The sequence below is a fragment of the Sus scrofa genome, chromosome 3, assembly GCF_054392235.1.
Source record: "Sus scrofa isolate SSC_HxYL_T2T_F1_AM1 chromosome 3, Sscrofa_HxYL_maternal_Yorkshire_Landrace_v2.0, whole genome shotgun sequence".
Classification (NCBI taxonomy): domain Eukaryota; kingdom Metazoa; phylum Chordata; class Mammalia; order Artiodactyla; family Suidae; genus Sus; species Sus scrofa.
In genome coordinates, this window is record NC_139385.1 from 6,163,381 (window position 1) to 6,183,790 (window position 20,410).

The 20,410-nt window shown below is 55.6% G+C and overlaps 2 protein-coding genes across 7 annotated transcripts in view; one reads left to right on the forward strand and one right to left on the reverse strand.

Annotated features, from left to right (window-relative positions):
* KPNA7 (karyopherin subunit alpha 7) overlaps nt 1-20,410 on the reverse strand; it is a 129,460-nt gene that overhangs the window by 68,243 nt on the left and 40,807 nt on the right. The gene's annotated exons all lie outside the window — the stretch shown is intronic.
* Nucleotides 1-20,410, forward strand: part of MYH16 (myosin heavy chain 16) — a 48,941-nt gene that overhangs the window by 3,042 nt on the left and 25,489 nt on the right. Inside the window, 14 exon segments of the mRNA XM_085016574.1 lie at nt 1,859-1,984; nt 1,987-2,052; nt 3,536-3,662; nt 4,423-4,481; nt 5,490-5,577; nt 5,920-6,037; nt 7,402-7,522; nt 11,181-11,250; nt 11,253-11,316; nt 12,952-13,033; nt 15,505-15,678; nt 17,288-17,336; nt 17,339-17,514; nt 18,757-18,861. Coding sequence (XP_084872700.1) covers nt 1,859-1,984; nt 1,987-2,052; nt 3,536-3,662; nt 4,423-4,481; nt 5,490-5,577; nt 5,920-6,037; nt 7,402-7,522; nt 11,181-11,250; nt 11,253-11,316; nt 12,952-13,033; nt 15,505-15,678; nt 17,288-17,336; nt 17,339-17,514; nt 18,757-18,861 — 1,425 coding nt within the window.

Genomic DNA, 20,410 nt, shown 5'->3' on the forward strand with positions numbered 1-20,410 from the left:
AACGAATCCGACTAGGAACCATGAGGTTGCGGGTTCGATCCCTGCCCTTGCTCAGTGGGTTAACGATCCGTCGTTGCCGTGAGCTGTGGTGTAGGTTGCAGACGTGGCTCGGATCCCGCGTTGCTGTGGCTCTGGCGTAGGCCGGTGGCTACAGCTCCAATTCAACCCCTAGCCTGGGAACCTCCATATGCCGCGGGAGCGGCCCAAGAAATAGCAACAACAACAACAACAAAAAAAAAAAAGACAAAAAAAAAAAAAAAAGAATACATAGTTTGGCGGAGGGTACATTAGGAAGTTGGGATTCGATGTATACACACCAACTGTGTATAAAACAGATAACCAACAAGGACCCACTGTATAGCACGGGGACCCACCCACAATATCTCATAATTATCTATAAGAATATTTTTATATGTATAACTGAATCACTTTGCTGCATATCTGAAACTAACACAACATTGTAAATCAACTATATATTTCAGTTTAAAATGTTTTGATAGGAGTTCCCGTCGTGACACATCGGAAATGAATCCGACTAGGAACCATGAGGTTGTGGATTTGATCCCTGGCCTCGCTCACTGCATTAAGGATCCGGTATTGCCATGAGCTGTGGTGTAGGTCGAAGATGCAGCTCGGATCTGGTGTTGCTGTGGCTCTGGCGAAGGCTGGCAGCTGTAGCTCCAATTAGAACCCCTAGCCTGGGAACCTCCACATGCTGCGAGTGTGGCCCTAAAAAAAAAAAAAAAAAAAAAAAAAAAAATTTGATAATAATTTCTTTTTTATTACAGTATAATTGGTTTACAGCGTTGTGCCAATTTCTGCTGTATGGCAAAGGGACCTGGTTACACACATATATGCGTTCTTTCTCTCATATTATCTTGCATCATGTAAAAAAAATTTTTTTAAGAATATGTAGTTTGACGAAATGCAGGAAAGGGACCGAGAAAGGACGTTAATGAGGCTGGTGACAAAACGTGAGCAAAGTCCATCCTCCCATCGTGTTGGTGTCGACGTCTTGGTTTTCATTATTGCATAGGGGTTGTGGTAACATTTGGAAAAGCTGGATGAAGGGTACATGGGATGCTTTGCACTGTTTTTGCAAGCCTGAAATTATTTCAAAGTAAAAAGCTAAAAAATAAAAGAAAGGACACCCTCTGTCTCCAAAGCTCATCCTCAGGTGCATCAGAGAGAAGCTGTCATCAAGGCAGCCAGGGCTCTTGAAGGTGTGGCCAGCCTTACCTCCCCGAAAAGGAGTCTCCAAAAACAGGCTGGGCACACAATCTGCCTGTCCCCCCCCCCCCAACGTCTAAAAATACCCCCTGTCTCGCTGTCACATATTAAGCGCTGCCCGCTTCCAGGAGTCTTTAGAAATTCAGACCCTTCACGGGTGGGGGGGGGTGCGTGTTAAGTCTCTAATGCCATGTGTGAGCTTTTTTTTTTTTTGGTGAGAAGAGACCTAGAACCACATCCAGCCCCTAGTAGCTGAGGACATCCCTGAGAAGGAGAAGGAGATTAAAGAGAATTAAGCACAGAGAGGACAAGTCCATACATTTCACCATTTTCCGGCGAGCCAGGCCTGCCTGGCACCACTCTTTGGGTGGGCTGAGCATCCGGGGAGCTCTGTAGCCCCTTCAGAGACGTCCGTCTCCCCTTCCCTTCTATGGGACCTGATGAATTCTAGCCTCTTCCAAGTATAAATGGTCCTGGCACTCCAAGAGCAGAGCCTTTGCAGAGGTCGTGGCTCGGAGGTCCGCGCCCTGGCTGGCCTCACGGGGTGTGGGTCACCCGTCCCCCTGACCCCAGGCCCACACCAGAGTCGCCCGTCGGCCTCCTCTCATGCCATCCTCTTCTCTTCTAGCCCATGGGTATCTTCTCCATCTTGGAGGAACAGTGCGTCTTCCCCAAGGCCACGGATGCCACGTTCAAGGCAGCCCTGTACGACAACCACCTGGGCAAGTCCAGCAACTTCCTCAAGTCCAAGGGGGCAAGGGCAAGGGCAAGGGGCCCGAGACCCACTTCGAGCTCATCCACTATGCAGGCACTGGGAGTACTGCCTGGGCACCCCTGTGGCCACCTGCCTCGGGCCTCCCGCTCCCGCCGCTGTAGGTCCATCAGCCTTGCCCCCTCCGAGGCTTCCCGCCTGCCACTAGCACAGCCACCATCTGAGAGGGTGAATAGCTTCCTCCTCACTTCTCCCTCTGGGAATTCCAAAGCGATCAGCCACGGATGCCCTCCAGCCAGCAGTTCATGCCCTCAGACCTGCCAGGGCCACGCCATTGTCCACGGCCCTCAGTTCGACGGCTGAACTTGGATCCCCGTCAGAAATGCCACTTGCCAAAAGAAGGAGTCCATCAATGATTCCGCAATTGATTAACGCATCCTGCTGGCAGCTCGCGGCCACCAAACCAACAAAGTGACATCTACAGGGGGGCTCCTTCGCTCCTGACAAAGCTAGTCCTTGGGGAAGAGGAAAACTGAGGGCAGCCAGGGCTCAGGTTTACGTGATTAATTGATAAGGGAGGTGATCAGTATTTGTGCCAAAGCTAATGCCTCTGCTACCAAGGAGTTCGTTAAGCTTCTGTGGGTTTAATGGCCGGAGAACAGCAGCCTTAGGACAGAGCTGCCAGGAAAGCTGCTGTTGGACTGGGCATCAGGGCCAAGCTTTTGTGATGCAACAACCATAACCATGCCAATTACCAGCAAAATGAATTGTGCTGCTACCTAGAGCAAATAGCACCTCACCCCCCACAATGAAATGAGGACTCCGTGTCTGCAGCAGTGGGACATGCAAAGTCAGGTGGGGCCTGTGCCCTTCCAGGAAGGCCCAGAGGTGACAAATGCCGTAACTGTGTAAGGAAAGGAAACCCACATTTCCCTGGGCTCACTGGAAGGATATGAAGGGGCCTTCCCTCTTTACCTCTCCAGTTGGGGCCACGTGGCATAATGGGAACCAGAAATTAGTGCATGTCCAATTACTTGGACACACGGAATCCCCAGTTCTGGATGGATGGCGCCCCCCTTCCACCAGGCATTGGCTGGAGGATGTGTGCGTCTCAGCAGGGAGAGAGCAGATGCCCCTGTAGAGAGTTCCCCATGGGGCTCAGGATTCCACTGGTCAAGGTCCATCACGGAGCCTGGAGTAAGATCAGCCCACCTGGGTGGAAGAAGACCCAGGGGTCAGGGAGGCTTGGCGTGGCCAGCAAAACAAGACCTGTAAGGGAAGATCGCACGTGGCAGAGAACACCCGGGGAGCCTTAGTTTGTGGGCAGAGCTCAGAGATGGGGTGTCTGGGACAGGTAAGCTGCAAATGCCCAAGACAGCAGAGGACAGGGGCCTCACTTCAGACTGGGGCTCAGGGACATCTCGGGCCTCCAGGCAAGTCACCAGGACAGGAACTAAAGCCCCAGGAGATGGGGCTGAAGGTTGGTCCTGGGACCCCAGAGCAGACAAAGATAGAGGTCAGGGTTCTGTCTGTGGGACCTGAAAGGTGGACGCTGAACCGGAAATGTAAACACTGGCATATGTTCCCCTCCAGGTGGGTTACAACATCGCAGGCTGGCTGGAGAAGAACAAGGACCCCCTGAATGAAACAGTGGTGGGCTTGTTCCAGAAATCAAGTCTGGGGATGCTGGGCCTTCTCTTCAAAGAAGAGGAGACTCCAAGTACGGCTGACCCCGTGTTGCATCTAGTCTCTCTGTGCTGATGCCCTTTGGTGGCCAGAAGAAGAAAATCAAATTCTCATATTCAACTCTTGTTGAATGAATGGATGATGGATGAATGAATGAGTGAATGAATGAATGACAAGTTGCTTGAGAGAGGCCGAGGATGCTAGTGTGATAAAGAGATACAGATGCATCCTGGGAGCTTCCATCAAGCAAATTGACCGCTAGGCCCCTATCACCTCAAGGTGCAGTGGTACTGCTTTGGAAAAGTGGATGCCCAAATGCCCTGTGCTTATTTTCTGCCCCCTGCTCCCCTCAGTCTGAGGCAAATGCCAAGCGCAGCCCTGCTTCCTACCCAGCCAAGGTCCCAGCTCAACGGGGCCACCCCTCAGAGAGACGAGAACTGCAAATCCCCTTGGGCTCAGAGATGTCTTCACCGCCAGCATGCAGTTCCCCCAGATAGCCCGTGGGCTCTTCTTCTTCCCCAGGTGGTGGGGGCAGCGTGGCCCCTGGAGCCAGCCCTGAATCACGAAGGGCTACAGACCCTCCGGGGAGTACAGCACTGCTTGTGGCAATTAAGCCACAGCCCCACTCGCCTTCTCCCTGGTGGATCTTGTTTTCCTGGGGTGACGGTCCTACCTCGGGTGGTCCCAGGACAAGATCTTTCAAAACCAGAGGATGCACGTCCTTATCAGAGAGCCCTAAATGGGGTGCCCGCCCCTGGCTGCTGACATAAAATGTGCTTTTCTCTCTTCCTCAGCTGGGACCAAGAGGCAAAAGCGAGGATCCACTTTCATGACAGTTTCCAATTTCTACAGGGTACGTAGGGGCTGCCCCCGAGGCCACCTGTGACCCCTGTCCCCAACCTCCCCCCTCCTTTCTTTGGGCTTGTGGTCTGGCTGCTACCTCACAGCCCAGGACGGGATGCTTTCATTTCTGTACCGACAGTTTCCTCTTTCACTCAAGGAGTCCGTGTCCTTCTGAAGAGGGCATAGACCCACAGGACCACAGGGCAGAAAGAAACCCTTAAGAGATGGCCTGGTCCCATGGCACCGCTGAAACCAGAGACTTGCCCAGGGACTTGCCCAGCCTAACACGTGGAAATATCACTACCTAGGATCCAGCGCTGGCAGCTCTTCTGGGCTGGTCATAACTTCCACAACGTTTGGGCATTACTAGAAACATACTCCAAAGTGAGGAAATGGGGAGATGTTTCAAGAGGAAATATGTCAGCATTTCCCAAAGGTCCGGCAGCTGTCCTAAGGCAGAGTGGGCCACCTCCCTGGACACAGCCAAGTGGAAGAGGAGGGCCCATCCAGTAGGGAGGCTAAAAACAGAGCGAGATTTGTCCACACAGGCACGAGGGCACCTTCTTGGAGCTCAATTCTATTACGAGCCAGCCCTGAGTTCCGAGGGTCCCGCTTCTTGGGAACCACATCACCTCAGGCAAGTTACTGAACCTCTGAGAGAATTTTCATTTTGATTCAATGAAACTAAAGAGGAGTTCCCCTTGTGGCTCTGTGGTTAAGGAATCCGACTAGCATCCAGGAGGACACGGGTTCCATCCCTGGCCTCCCTCAGCGGGTTAAGGATCCGGCGTTGCCATCAGCGGAGGGGGGTAGGTCGCAGATGCGGCTCGGATCCCACGTGGCTGTGGCTGTGGTGTAGACCAGCAGCTACAGCTCCCATTAGACCCCCAGCCTGGGAACCTCCATATGCTGTGGGCGCGGCCCTAAAAGACAAAAAAGACCAAAAAAAAAAAAAAATTAAGGAAGAACTACCTCTCCCAAGCGTGGGATTCACTGCTTCCTTCTCGCCCTTCGCCAGGAGCAGTTGAACAGGCTGATGACGACTCTCCACAGCACTGCCCCCCATTTCATCTGCTGTATTATCCCCAGTGAGTTCGAGCAATCGGGTACGTCACAGGGACATGTCTCCTGGCTGGAGGTCCTTGGGGTCTGTGAAGTTGGGCTTCATTCCGAATCAAGCCCACTTTTAATTACCAAGGATGATGGGGGCAACGTGGGGCCCTGAAAGAACCCCCACAATGGACCCATCCAAAGATCGTATTCTGGCTACTTGGCAAAGCAGAGGGGTGCCCACCTGGCCAGACGTCACCCTCTGGAGCACCTCTGGACCATGGCTTAATTGTGGGGAGCCTGGGACTCCCTGGGGCCCTCCTTGAGTGCAAGGAGTAGCCTGTCCTGCCCCAGGGCAGTGACCCCGCACCCCCATCCTGCACCCTCCTTCTTGGCAGGTATGGTGGATGCCCACCTGGTCATGTACCAGCTGGCTTGCAGCAGAGTCCTGGAAGGCATCCGTATTTGCAGGAAGGGCTTCCCCAACAGGCTGCAGTACCCAGAGTTCAAACAGAGGTGAGTGTGTCCTGCTGACACCCTGAGTACAGTTCTCAGTTTCCAGGCGCCGACACTTGATAAATGCAGTCCCACTGTGGCAGACACTGTGGGTGCAACGATGGACAGACACTGTCTCGCTGTCACTGCTTCAGGACACAGTGACCCAACTTGCAACGGCCAGCACCCGCATTTCCTTGCCTGAGGCCTCTCTCTGGCTGCTGGAGCCTGCTTTGCTTTGGCGGCCTGAGAGCATCTGGGAGTAATGCCTCCCCAGGAGTGGCCCTCAACCAACCACTGAGGACAGTTGGTATATAAAGACTTTGGCTCCCTCCCCCTCCTGGTGGACTAATTCCACAGCCTGTTCTGTACGGACATTGTGGTGAGAAATGTTTAACCATAGGCTCTCCGGGTTAAAAAAAATTTTTTAGGAGGTGCCATCGTGGCTCAGTTGTTAATGAACCCAACTAGCATCCATGAGGATGCAGGTTCAATCTCTGGCCTTGCTCAGTGGGTTAAGGGTCCAGCATTGCTGTGGCTGTGGTGTAGGCCAGCAGCTACAGCTCCGGTTCAATCCCTAGCCTGGGAACCTCCATATGCTGCAGGTGCGGCCCTACAAAGAACCAAAAAAAAAATTTTTTTTAAAAAGAAGCCCTGATTTGTAGTGTCTGCCAGCATCCATGTTCTACATCCTCCCACCGAGGCTGATTTCAAGCCGATGCGATGTCTCCGAAGGCGGGGCTGGAAAGAGAGGCACCGGAGCTCTCATGAGAGCCGGGTCCAGCACGCCCCTGCTCCCCGTGCCCCCTGGCTGCACGAAGCCCCAGCTGTGTGTTGTGTGAACTGCCTTTTCCTGGCTTCCTGCCCCACTCCCTCCCTCTGCCGCCTCCCAGATAGACTATTCGCACTGGAATCCTGGTCTCAACGTCTGATTCTGGGGGAACCCCAACAGCGACCTCCACCTAGGGGTTCATTGACATCGACCACCCCCCCCCACTTACGAGAACATGACCACAGATGGACAGAGCAGGAAGGGTCACTAGAGGCCACCTGTCCAAGTTCAAGCCTTCTGAGCTCCCTACCTGGGGAAGGACTAAGGAAGAAGCAGTTCCCCCCATGCCTGGAAGAAAAGATCAGAAGGAAAGAGGCTGGGGTCTTCATTTCCAGGGCCATCTCTCCCACGGAACTCCCAAGCCACAGCGACCGTCAGGCCCCCACGTCGCCTGTCAGCCCCCTCCCTCTGCCTGCCGCCTGCCGTGGGCATCTGCAAAATGAGTCACATCCCTGACTCAAGGCCACCCCACAGACCCAGGGGACCTGTGCGGCCACACGTCCTGTGCTGCCAGCCTGGGACTGATGGGGGCTGTCCTCGTCTCTCCCGGCAGGTACCAAGTGCGGAACCCCAGCGTGATCCCTCAGGGGTTTGTGGACAACAAGAAGGCCTCCGAGCTGCTGCTTGGGGCCTTGGGCCTGGATACAAATGAATACAAAATTGGACACATCAAGGTAGGGCCTTCCCATGCTGCTCCCGCACCTCTCAGCCTTGTCCCAAGAAGGTGGGCGTCCGGGTGTGCCTTCCAGCTTCGTTGTGTCAAGTCCCTCAGCTCCCTCCTCGGAAGGGTCAGGGCTGGTCAGCTCAGTCTCAGGGAATCAGGGTAGCGTGCGGGAGAACCCAGCCCGGACAGAGAGCTACTTCGTGAACAGAGAGTATTTCTTAGGATGGGCATATGAGCCCCACATTTCTAAGACTAAAAGGATCTGGCCAGAATCACGGTCCTGGATTTGACTGGAGCACCACAGTCCATGCGTGGGTGAGGTCTGAGGGCGAAGTGCCTAAAACCAGCCCCCACCCACCTACCCACTCTGAAAGCCCCAGCCCTGAGCTGGCAGCTAAGTCAGGGTTGACTCAGATGGAGCAGCCTCCTGATCCTGACTCACGGGGCCCGTGTCTATCCCACTTCCTGTCAGGACTGTAAGGGCCAGGCTGACGGGGGGAGGTGGCCTTCTGCAGCTGCCCAACCAGATGGCACCCCAACATGACAGTTGGGGTGATGTGGGAGGAGCACTAGCTTTGCATCAGGCTCCAAGCTGCTACCACCATGCAGCCTGGAGCGGGTGGCCCGCCCCTCCGGTTCTCACGGGGGCGGGGGGAGCGGGCAGGTGCAGCATCTCCGGGGAAGCTCCAGGCTACGTGTGCATCCAACACGTAGGGAGCGCTTCCCACGTGCCAGGTATGGTTCCAGGCTTAGGGTTATACCGATGGACAGAACCCCGCCAACAGCGGGGGGGTGGCAGGATTGTGATGCTGCTCTCGCATCTGCAGGAACTGTGAGCTTCAGCCTCCTGCATGGTTGAGACGAGCTAAGTTCAATATAGGAACCCTCAGGCTTTGTCACAGAATCACTGAATATATGAGCTGGAGGGGACCTCAGAGACTAGCTCCTTCCCCAGCCCCACTCCTGATGGGTGGGAAACTTAAGAACGCCTGGAGAAGGCCCGGAGGGGACATGCCCAGTTTCACAGAGCTGGGCAGGGCAGAGCAGGCCTTGGGCCCCCGGTGGCCGTGGGTCATGAAGTCAGGGCAGGCATCACCTGTTTCTGACAGGGCTGTCCCTGGGCAAATGGCCTGCATCTCGCTTTGCCTGGGGCTGCTGGGGACAGCTCTGCTCCTGGGGTTGCGGGGCAGGCAGGGGCGGGGGGTGGGGGGCACCAGGCAGGCCCTGGTGGCAGGGGCAGAACAAAGAACAGCACGACTGCCTGCGCTCTGCCTCCTGATCCCTGGCTTTGGCTCATGCAGACCCGCCTACCAGCCACTTGAACAAACCTCAACCACAACTATTTCTGAAATACCAAAACCCAGGTTGCTCCCCTATAATGGCCAGCTCCTTGGGTTTGGGGGGGCGGGGGGAAGAAGCATATCCTTCTCCATCCTTCTCCTGGGGGCACCCAAGCATCCATGTAAAGGATTCCTCTGGGGGCTCTAGCCCCCGCCCCCACCTGTAGGAGGGCTGACTCCCAGAGCAGGGAGGACCTGGGGTCCTGCACTCCCACTGGACAGGAGAGGAGACCAAGGGCCCCCAAAGGAGAGTGACTTAGCCCAGGTCACCTAGCACACCCAAGGCTGGCTGACCCAGGTGTGGTCTCCTGGCTCCTCCTCTCCTTCTAGAAGTTTCTATCATGTTGTATTAGAAGCCTATAAAAAGATGATACATTATAAAGCACACTGATAAAACAATCACCTGTGATCGCTTAAAAAACCCAGGCCTTAATCTTTGCATCTCTTTCCTCTCCTTCCTCCCCACCCCTAGGAGTAACCCTTCTCCTGGATGTTCACTGTCTCCCTTGCCTTTTTAAATATAGTTTTTTGGGGTTTTTTTGTCTTTTTTTGCTATTTCTTGGGCCGCTCCCGCGGCATATGGAGGTTCCCAGGCTAGGGGTTGAATCGGAGCTGTAGCCACCGGCCTACGCCAGAGCCACAGCAACGTGGGATCCGAGCCGCGTCTGCAACCTACACCACAGCTCACGGCAACGCCGGATCCTTAACCCACTGAGCAAGGGCAGGGACCGAACCCGCAATCTCATGGTTCCTAGTCGGATTCGTTAACCACTGTGCCACGACGGGAACTCCTAAATATAGTTTTATCACATGGGCACATGGTCCCAAATTTTGAGCTTCACGAAAGCATCACACCTGATAGGCTCTTCCACACACGCTTTTTATCACTTAATCATGTTTCTAAGATTCGTCCTTGTTGGTTGGGACGTGACGTTTGTCCTCAGCCACAGCCCGATCACGTGGCCTCCAAGGGCCACACCACAACTGTTCTTTCTCCTGTCCTTGGGAATCAGATTGCTCTGTTTTTCCAGTACGTTACTGGTGATGCTGCTGTGAACATCCCCACACATGGCCCTTTGCAAGCGTTTCTCTAGGACAAAATTTTCAGCCCTGGCTGTACATTAGCATCATCTGGTGTGGGAGGGATTTTTAGAACACCAATGCCTGAGCCCCATCCCCAGAAGTGTTTGAAATCGCCTCTGCCCAGGCATCAACATCTTTTCAAAGCCCTCCGGGTGGGACCGAGATGCAGCCAGGGTTGAGGGACATGCCAAGTGAGTGACGAACCATTTTCCCAAATTGTACCAACTCACCACCCACCTACTCCCTCCCTGATTCCTGCCCTTGCCAATGCTTGTTCTAAGTCTTCACACTGACGTGGGCAGAGAGGTGAAGGATACCTTGTGACCTCAATGTGAATTTCTCTAAGGTTGAGTGTTTCTGGCTCTTTCTTTTTTCTTTCTTTGTCTTTTTGGTATTTCTTGGGCCGCTCCCTCGGCATATGGAGGTTCCCAGGCTAGGGGTCGAATCGGGGATGTAGCCGCCGGCCTACACCAGAGCCACAGCAACACTGGATCTGAGCGCGTCTGCAACCTACACCACAGCTCACGGCAACGCCGGATAGTTAACCCACCGAGCAAGGGCGGGGACCGAACCCGAAACCTCATGGTTCCCAGTCGGATTCGTTAACCACTGCGCCAAGACAGGAACTCCTTCTGGCTCTTTCTAACACACAATGCAAAGCTGGCCTTGATTTCCTGGAGACGCGTCCCACTCATAGGCCAGAGCCAGAGGTCTGAAATTGTGCAGCACTGGGAAAACTCTGTCTCCTTTCCAGAAAGTTAACCATCCAGGCTGAAGCCTATCCCCTCTTCCTAGTCCTGGATCCCGTGGGACCAGGACTGTTCTAAGGCTGCTCTGCTCGGTGATAAAGAAGGAAGGCCCTTCTGCCAAGCCGTCATTGGAGAGAGCAGTGAAGACCAGAACACTCTATCACGAACGCCCCTCTAAGGGAGCAACTGACATCCCCTTTTCTCAGAGGAGGCACTGAGGCCCTGAGATATGAGGAGACGTTCAAGGGGGCTCAGCTGGTGAGTGCAAGGCTAGGACCGGAGCCCAGAGGAGAATCCGAGCGTGAGAGGAAGCAGACGCCGAGGCTGGCAGTGGCCCTGCAGGTGTCCAGGCCAAGGCCAGCTGTTTCCGAAGGGCTTTAAACATCAGCACTTGACCAGGTCTCTGAGTTCTTAGGTATCTTGAGCTTCCCCCACCCCAAGCGGCTGCCGTTGGTGACAGCTGGGCTATTTTCAGTTCGGCGTGTCTTCCCCGCAGGTGTTCTTCCGAGCGGGTATCCTGGCCAAGCTCGAGGACGTGCGGGACGAGCGCCTGGCCAAGATCATGATCACGTGCCGTGTCGGCTCCGGCGTTTCCTCATGAGGGTGGAGTTCAAGAAGATGCTGGAACGAAGGCAGCCCCAGCAGGGCAGGGCCACCGAGGCCACACCGTCCGCGTGGAATGACCAGGGACCCCTTCCCACCCCAGGTCAGCGCCACCAGTGCCCCTGGGCAGTGAGAGGAGGGAGGGGGTCAAGGCCTTTACCGGCCCAAAGAACCCCGTGTGGGGCCTGTTTTGGTTTCCTAGAGCTGCCATTCACAAAGCGCCGCAAACCAGGTGCCTTAAAGCCATGGAAATTTCTTTTCCCATTTCTGGCCTCTTCCAGTGCAGCCTCTGCCTCTGTCTCCCAAGGCCTGCTTGTGGCTGTGGATTCACATGGTCTCCTCTGCTCAGAAGGACAGCAGTCGCCTTGGCTGAGGCACCCCCCCAACCCCGACCTCAGTGTGACCTCATCTTAACCTGAGTCTTTCCAGCTGCAAAGACGCTATTTCCAAATAACGTCACATTTGCAGGTTCTGGGGGTTAGAACCTCAGCGTAACTTTTGGGAGGGGACCCAATTCAACCCACAACAGGGGCCACCTAACACAAGCCCTTCTCGTTACGATCTACAAGTCCCTCTCGCAGCCCTCCCCAGACCTGATCCATACGACGGGGCTGTGAGAGGAATGTGGTCGGGCCAGCACCCCCATTTTACAGACGTGGAAAGTGAGACCAGAGAGGTTAAGGAACCGGGCTCATTTCGTGCCGCAAGAGTCAGGATTAGGACCCAGAAATCCTTGTGCAAAATCGCCTCCCTCGGAATCATGTTTTTCAGCCATCCCCTAAAATGGTCATTAGAAAATAGCTCTAGGAGTTCCCGTCGAGGCTTAGCAGGTTAAGAACTCAACTAGCATCCATAAGGGTGTGGGTTCAATCCCTGGCCTCGCTGCGCAGGTTAAGGACCCAGCGTCGCCATAAGCTGCAGCACAGGTCACAGACACGGCTCAGATCCAGTGTTGCCATGGCTGTGGCCTAGGCCGGCAGCTGCAGCTTTGATTCGACCCCTAGCCTGGGAACGTCCATATGCCACAGGTTCAGCCTTCAACACAGAAAAAAGAAGAAAGAAAACAGCTCTGGTTGCCCGGGCTGACCTGTGCTGGTTGACTCTGGCTCTGTGCCCATAGTAGTAGCAATAATAACAGCAATGAATGCGTAATAACAAGCCTTCTCTGGCCCCGGCTGGGCTGAGTGGTGGGATGTTGAGCCCAGGAGAGTCTCCGTAAATGACAGTCACATGAAGCTGCCAGGGACAAGGAGGGCTGACTCCAGAGATGGCACATGACGGGATCTGGAGACTGCTGGGTGAGGTGAGGGAGGGAAAGGAGAGGAAATGCGGGAAGAAATGAGCTCAGCCCTGGGCTGTCTGAGCAGAGTCGGCCCATCAGGGAGGCCAGCCCCCCGACCCCCATGCAACACACACACCTGTATTTTTTTTTTTTTCTTTTTCAGCCGCACCCACGGCATATGGAAGTTCCTGGGCCAGTGGTCGCATCCAAGCCAGAGCTGCGACCTGCACCACAGCCGCAGCAACCCTGGATTCTCAATCCACAGTGCTGGGGGAGGATCAAACCCACACCTCCACAAACTAGACCATTAACGCACGGCACCACAGCAGGAACTCCCCGCATACTGTATTTTAACCACGCAACCCTGGGTTCTTTTTTGCAGGATGGGCCTCAAGGTCATCCAGCCAAACACACGCAAGTTCTTGCAGCTGCGTTTCTGGGGCTGGTGGAAGCTCTACGACAAGGTGAGGGCTGAGGGGCCAGGGGTCTGGGCAGGGGCACTTTTTGGGGGTGGGAGGCCGTGGGATGCTGCAGGGACAGTCTACAAATGAGGGCACCTTGGAGACAGAGGACAACCATAGCCTCCTTCCCGACGGGGGCCGATTCCTCCCTGGGAAAAATGACTCTGCTCCCCCACCTTTCATTCCGTTCCTCAATATAGAACCCGCTTGGGGAGTTCCCATGGGGGCTCAGCAGGCTAAGAACCCAACTAGTATCCATGAGGATGCAGGTTCGATCCGTGGCCTTGACCAGGGGGTGTAGGCTCTGGCATGGCCGTGAGCAGTGGTGTAGGTGACAGACTGGACCTGGTGTTGCTGTGGCTGTGGTGTAGGCCAGCAGCAGCAGCTGCGATTCAACTTCCAGCCTGGGAACTTTCGTGTGCTTTAGGTGTGGCCCTAAAAAAGACAAAAACCACCCGCTTGGATGCAGGGACCCCCCTCTTCCTCCCCCCACCCCAAACGGGCTTGGTCCGCAGTGCCTGGCTCCTGGGCCTGCTGAAGCATCTTCAACTCCTTAAAGTCCTGGCATCCGACCTCTCCTTTCCCAGGCTGCTCTGGCCCCTGGTGGGGCTGCGGGCACCCGAGCAACCAGGCCCCCCTCCATCAATGCAGGAGGCCATGAGCCACGCTACTGCGTGCAGGTTGAGTCACACCAGGGCGTGGCATCCCATGAGTGGGGGCCCCATGAAGAGGGAGCAGGCCGCTGGGCCCCAGGGGGCCAGGCTGCCGATTCAAGACACTGGAGCATGGGGTTGTCCTGAGAGGGCAGGGTTTGGCGCAGCTCTGCCAGGGGTCGGAGGGGCTCCAGGTCACCTCCGGGGGCCCTGAGCCCACACAGCTCGCACAGAAGCTTCTTGCCCCTCCCCGTAGGAAAGAACTTTCTAACAATCGGTAGCTGACCGCAGATGTAAAGGGAAGGAGAGTACGTGCTGTACCCGCACGAGGGCCAGCGCCACCCGCCTCCTCAGGGCCTGAGCCTGCAGAGGGGCCGAAACCAGCATTTCTCCAACTTTAGCAATCACGCACCTTCCCAAACCTGTTCCATCACTGACCCACTTTCTTTACGCCAACTCGCTGTTTTATCTTGAAATTTTTACCTGCAAAGGAAACTTTGCAGCCCCACCGGTCTCATCCTAAGCCAATGGCACCCATAAAATTGTGGGTTTCAAGAGTTCTTCATTTTTAAAAAGTATTATTTTTTAGGAGTTCCCGTTGTGGCTCAGTGGTTAATGAATCCGACTAGGAACCATGAGGTTGCGGGTTCGATCCCTGCCCTTGCTCAGTGGGTTAACAATCTGGCGTGAGACATGGCTCGGACCCCTCGTTGCTGTGGCTGTGGCGTAGGCCGGCGGCTACAGCTCTGATTGGACCTCTAGCCTGGGAACCTCCACATGCCATGGGAAGTGGCTCTAGAAAAGGCAAAAAGACAAAAAAAAATTTTTTTTAAGTATTATTTTTTAAAGTCATCCATTATTATTGTACAAAGTTATGTTTACAGGAGCGATGTTACAAGGAAAATGACAAGGCTTCTCCTCAGTGGTTGACTCGGCCTCACTTGACCCCTCGGTGTAGGTATTACCCTTTGGGAAGCCTCAGCCCAAGAGCCTTGAAGATTCTTTCCAAGCTGGACCTAAGTCACCACAGGTGACAGAGAGACAGCCTGGAAACGTCTCTGCTCTTTACCAGAAAGTAAAACTTCACTGATGAAACAGGGCAGAGCAAGGTGCTATTCCTCTGAGTAAAAACATACAAGTTACAATTTTAGGATGCTAACTACATTCTAACCTTATTGAACTAAGCCAGATAGGATGAGCCATGGGGGAGGGGGGGGAAAGCACTTTGAGGGAGGCTTTCATGGAATAAAAAGTGTTACGTAGTTGCAAGCCCTGCTGCCCACTGTCACCTTTTTCCGCAAACTGTGCATGGTGAGATCCCAGACCCCACAGACCAAGCTGCCCACGACGGGTTAAGCTGACATCCTCACAGAAAGGCGATGCCTTCTCCCGTTTTCATGGTGTTTGCCCTCCTGAAACACGTATCCATTGATACAGAGGTGGAGAGAGAGAGACAGTCGGAGAGAGCAGCGAGGCAGAAAGGGAAACTGGAACTGCGAATCTGGCCAGGGCTCCCCGTGCACGTGTGACACAGATCAGACGTGAGCACTGGGCGCAGGAAGACATGCACCTTAGCGTCTCTCGGGATCAGAGAGCATCCTGAAGATGGGTCCTAAGCAAGGATGAGCCTTCCCTGCGGCGGCTTTGGGACATGCTGCATGGCATCTGCAGAAAGGGGCTCCACCTCACGGCTGCCACAAGAGCTCATGTCTTCCCCAGGGGGAGTGTGAGGGCCAGTGGGAGGCAGAGCTCCCACAGCCCACCACCTACCCCCGGCAAAGCCCATTCCCCTAACACGGTATGGTGTTCCTGAACACCCAGATCAAGCCACTCCTGAACGTGGCTCGGCAAGAGGAGGAGATGAAGGCCAAGGAGGAGGAGCTCAGGAATGCTATGGCCAAGACCCAGGAGTTGCTAGGCAAGGTCAAGGAGCTGGAGGAGAAGACGGCCACACTCGGCCAGGAGAAGAATGACCTCACCATCCAGCTGCGGGCCGTAAGGGGGCCCCTGGGGGCAGGGAGGGAGCTGGGGGCCTTGGCAAGGGTCAGACCCAGAGGAGGGAGGGTGGTCTTCCGTGTTCCTCCAGACCACAGGCAAATCCCTGCCTTCTCTTTCCTTCATTGCAATGTCACCTTTGACCCAAGCACCCCAAAGTGTCCACCCAATTCCTGCTTGCCCCCAGCAGCAGGCTGGCTCACACACAGTCCATGCTGGGCCTACAGGGCTGTCCAGACATGGTGGCCCCAAGATGGGGGAGGAGCGCCCCGGAGTGGGTGTGGCTCTGCCAAGGGACCTCAGGAACTTGCCCTCTTTCCTCTGCCTTCTTTCCCTCACCCATCAAGTGCCAGCACATCAAATGACAGGGTTTCCATGGGCAGCCTGACTCCCAGTGATGAGTGGGTTCACGGCCGTGACCCTTCTGGTTCACAAGGGTCTTTCTCTGATTTGACCTTGACACCCGCCCCTTTAGATGCCTGATTTTCTTGTGCATCTTCAGGGTAGAAAACTCCATCTGACAGACCCCATCAGTAGAAGACCCACGACCCGGGAGGTCTAATTCCACCTCGGTCCTTCCCGCTCTGCCTCAGCCAAATGCAGATTCGGACACAGCAGGTCCTCTCTGCCGACAGGGCGTCAGGCCTGCCCTGTCCACCGTTTCCCCGGGCCTGTCTCTAACATCCATCTCCCCACATCCTCTCTACACCCCTGAGAAGTTGCTCAGGCTGGGGTCCTTATGTGATGTTTGGAGAGACTGAGGCCAAGCGAGACCACAGTGGTAAAAGAATCTTCCATGTCCCAAAGCTCCATGCCTTCATGGGCTCCAGCCCTTTAGGCGTTACGGCAATCATTTCCCTTATTTTGCAGACAAAAAACTGAATTTCAGTAGTTATGAACCGAAAGCCAACCAGCAGGTCTGGTCTTCTGACTCTGTGGCCTGTGGCTGTCTGACACGCTGACCTCCATCTCGGGGAGACCCCAGGGGACACTCCGGTTGTCGCTTCTCTGCCACGTACTGCCCAGCACTTGTGACAACTCCCACCTCCCTCTGTATATCGCTTCCCCCACCTCCAAACCGAAGCGTATAGTCAACAGCTGCCTGGCTTGCTCCTCAGGCGTGTGCCAGGGAGGAACCGGGGATGGGAAACGGTTTGTTAACACGGACGGACTAAGTCAACCCTGGGAGTTATTTGGATGGAGGTCTCCCTCCCTGCTGGTGGATAGAAACCTGGGCACACCTGGTCAGCAGGGTTGAGGGCCTCGTCTGAACTGACAGAGGTGTCCTGCTTGAGTGGCCTGGGCTTCTCCTAGACCACTTCTGATCGCCCGGGATCTCGTTAACGTGCAGATTCGCAGGCAGCAGGTCGCAGATGGGGCCTGAGAGTTTGCATCCTAAACGGCTCACAGGGCTGCTGCTGCGGGTGGTCTGAGGACCACACTCCTGGTCGACGCTTTGTCACATGGACATGGAGCTGGCCCACCACCACCCCCGCACAACCTCCAGGACACATGGGTTTGGGGTCCATGAGCCCGAGGCCTGTCCACCATGGTGGTTCCCTGCAGGTGCCTGAACCCTGCCTTTGACCCAGGCTCTTGCCTCCCCCAGGAGCAGGAGAACCTGATGGACGCGGAGGAGCGCCTGACCCAGATGATGAGGCCAAGATGGAGCTGGAGAGCCAGATCTCCGACACGCGGGAGCGGCTGGAGGAGGAGGAGGGCACGACGGCCTCGCTGAGCGCCACCAAGCGCAAGCTGGAGGGGGAGCTGAGTGACCTCAGGTGGGACCTGGAGGGCCTGGAGACCACGCTGGCCAAGACGGAGAAGGAGAAGCAGGTGGGGAGGCCCTGGGGCCCCAGCCCAGTCCCCTCTCAGGACCGGGGACCCGCAGGGCTCGCCCTGCAGGGGCACAGCCGAAGCCCCCCGGCGGTGCTGCCCTGGACCCAAGCCACCCAGCCACACATAACTATTTTAACTTCATTCAGTGCTGTTTCAAACGTGGGTCCTGCGTCGACCTGGCCACATTTCCAGGGCTCAGTAGCCTCGTGTAGGGAGCGCTACTGTGTCGGAGGCAGCACACGGATCATGCACCCCTTGTGGCCAAAAGTCCTGCGGAACAGAGCAGCTGACCCAAGCGGCTGAGAGCTGTTCCTGTTGCGGGGACACCCAGGCCTGGCTGGCTCCCCTCGTGCCTGGGATTCCCAGGTGTCTCCCTGGCCCGCTGCCCACTCGGCCTCACTGTCCACCCTCCCCCATTCCCAGAAGAGGCAACCCTCTTGCAGGGTGGGGTCACCTTTGGCTGCCCAAATAAGCAGTTGCTGCTCCCCCAAGCAGCTCCCTGGCTCCCGATGCCATCTGGCTGGCCCTTGGCCCCAGACCCCTTCCTATCTCTCAGTGGGTGGGGTCCCTAAGCGGGAGAAGGTGGACGCTATCTAAACCGGTTCTTTTCCAGCTTTGAGGCACACACAGACCACTGGGACCTCCATAAGGCACAGGCTCTGGGCCGGCAGGTCCAGCGGGGCCGAGGGACTACATGTCCAGCTCCCTCCCAGGCGATGTCACAGCTGATGTCCGAGGACCAGGCTTTGGGTGGCCAAGCCCTGACCAGTGTTTTTGCTGCCCCCTCGCCCCCAAGATTCTGACTTGGGGAGTTCCCGTTGTGGTTCAGTGGATTGAGAACCTGACTAGTATCCATGAGGACACAGGTTCGATCCCTGGCCTCCCTCAGCGAGTTAAGAATCCAGTGTTGCTGTGAGCTGAGGTGTAGGTTGCAGACAAGGCTCGAATCCCACATTGCTGTGGCTGTGGCATAGGCCAGCAGCTGCAGCTCCAATGAAGCCCCCGGCCTGGGAACCTCCATAGCTAAAAAGCAAAAAAAAAAAAAAAAAAAAAAAAAAAAAAAGATTCTGACTTGGCTGGGTGGGCTGTGCCCCGGGCACTGGCATTTCTCAGGCTCCCTGGTGACTCTGGGGTGCAGCCAAGCTGCGGACCCTATCTTGGAGCAAGTGGCTCCCGCGCCCCCACCCCAACGGTATTCCCAGCCTTAAGGACTCTCTCTCTCCCTTCCCCCACCTCCAGGCCCTGGATCACAAGGTCCGCACCCTGACTGGGGACCTCTCACTTCGAGAAGACTCCATCGCCAAGCTCCAGAAGGAGAAGAGGGCCCTGGAGGAGCTGCACCAGGTGGGTGCCCGCCGCTTCTCCCTTGGAGGAGCAGGTGGGCTCAGAGACCGGAGACCCAGGTTCAAATCCTGGCTTTGCTGCCCCTCAGCTGGGGGCCCATGGGGAAGCCGCAGAGTCTCCCTAAATCCCCTCGTCCCCGTCAGTGAAGCGGGCACGGTCAATGGCTGCTGTCCTTGCAGGTTTGTTGTAAGTGAGGTGATGATATCGTTGAGTGCAAGGGGCAGGCACACTCGGGGAAGGTCCGGGCACACTCATGCGGAGCCGAGTGGGTTATGGAAGTGCCCTGTGACTCCTGATCCAACCAGGCAAAAAGTGACTCCTGATCCATCCAGGCAAAAACAAGCGCAAGCTGTCCAGGTCATGGGGAGGCCCACCTGGCTGTTTCAGGCTCCGGAGGGCACAGCCGACTCTGACCACCCACCAGGGTGGCACGGGGGCCCCTCTGGCCCAGGGCCCACGAGCAAGTGAGGCCCAGCACCGGGCCGTGGACACCCATCCATGTTTGCTGACATCATGAATCTACAACTTGTTCCCAAGCGCCTCTCTCAGCTGCCTCTGCAAATACCGCTCCTTAGACTGTGATGCACCAGAGCAAACCCAGAGCCCCGCCTCAGAGCAAATACGCTCAGTTCTCGTTACTCGAGGTAGCAAGTCAGTGAATCAGCAAAAATACTAAAGCTCTGCTCTCGGGGAAACACAGGCTTGGGTTCCTGCGAGCCTCTGGTGGCGGCGTTTTCGCTGACCAATGGTACACAACACATGGTGTGATAAATACATTACCTTGTGTTTTTTTTTTTTTTATTTGTTTGTCTTTGTTTTGTCTTTTTAGGGTTGCACCTGCAGCATATCGAGGTTCCCAGGCTAGGGGTCTAATCCGAGCTGTAGCCGCCAGCCACAGCCACAGCCACAGCAACACAGGATCCGAGCCAAGTCTTCAACCTACACCACAGCTCACGGCAACGCCAGATCCTTAACCCACTGAGTGAGGCCAGGGATCAAACCCGTGTCCTCATGGGTTTGCTAACCACTAAGCCACAGTGGGAATTCCTCATTATTGTTTTATGTGTGTTTCTGTTTAAAAACACCTTATCTGGTACATGTTGTTGATTACTTAAGACCGAACTCCCAGTCAACAGCCCCTCTCTCTCAGGCCCGAATGGAGCACATGGTAAATACACAGATTCTCCCTGCAAAGCACGGCACCACCTTCCTGCGCCAGGAACACCAGGCAGCCGCTCAGCACTGTGCCTGGTGCCCGCGTAAGCAGCGAAGTCTCCAACCCAAAACACCAAAATGGAAAAAATGCGGCCGTCAATAGACCGAGAAGAGGACACTTGTTTGTAATCTGGGCTGAACCGAGAAGTCAGAGCATCACTGATCTGACCTCAGCCGGGAACGTGTCCCCAGAGGGACTCAAAGCTCTCGCCACCCCGCCCAGGTCTGAGAATGACCACGGAAGCAGCACAAGTACTGATGTGGGGGTTACAAATACGTTTTAGCGCGTAGGTAAATCGGCCGTTGGAGAAGCCACGGATGAGGAAGATGAGCG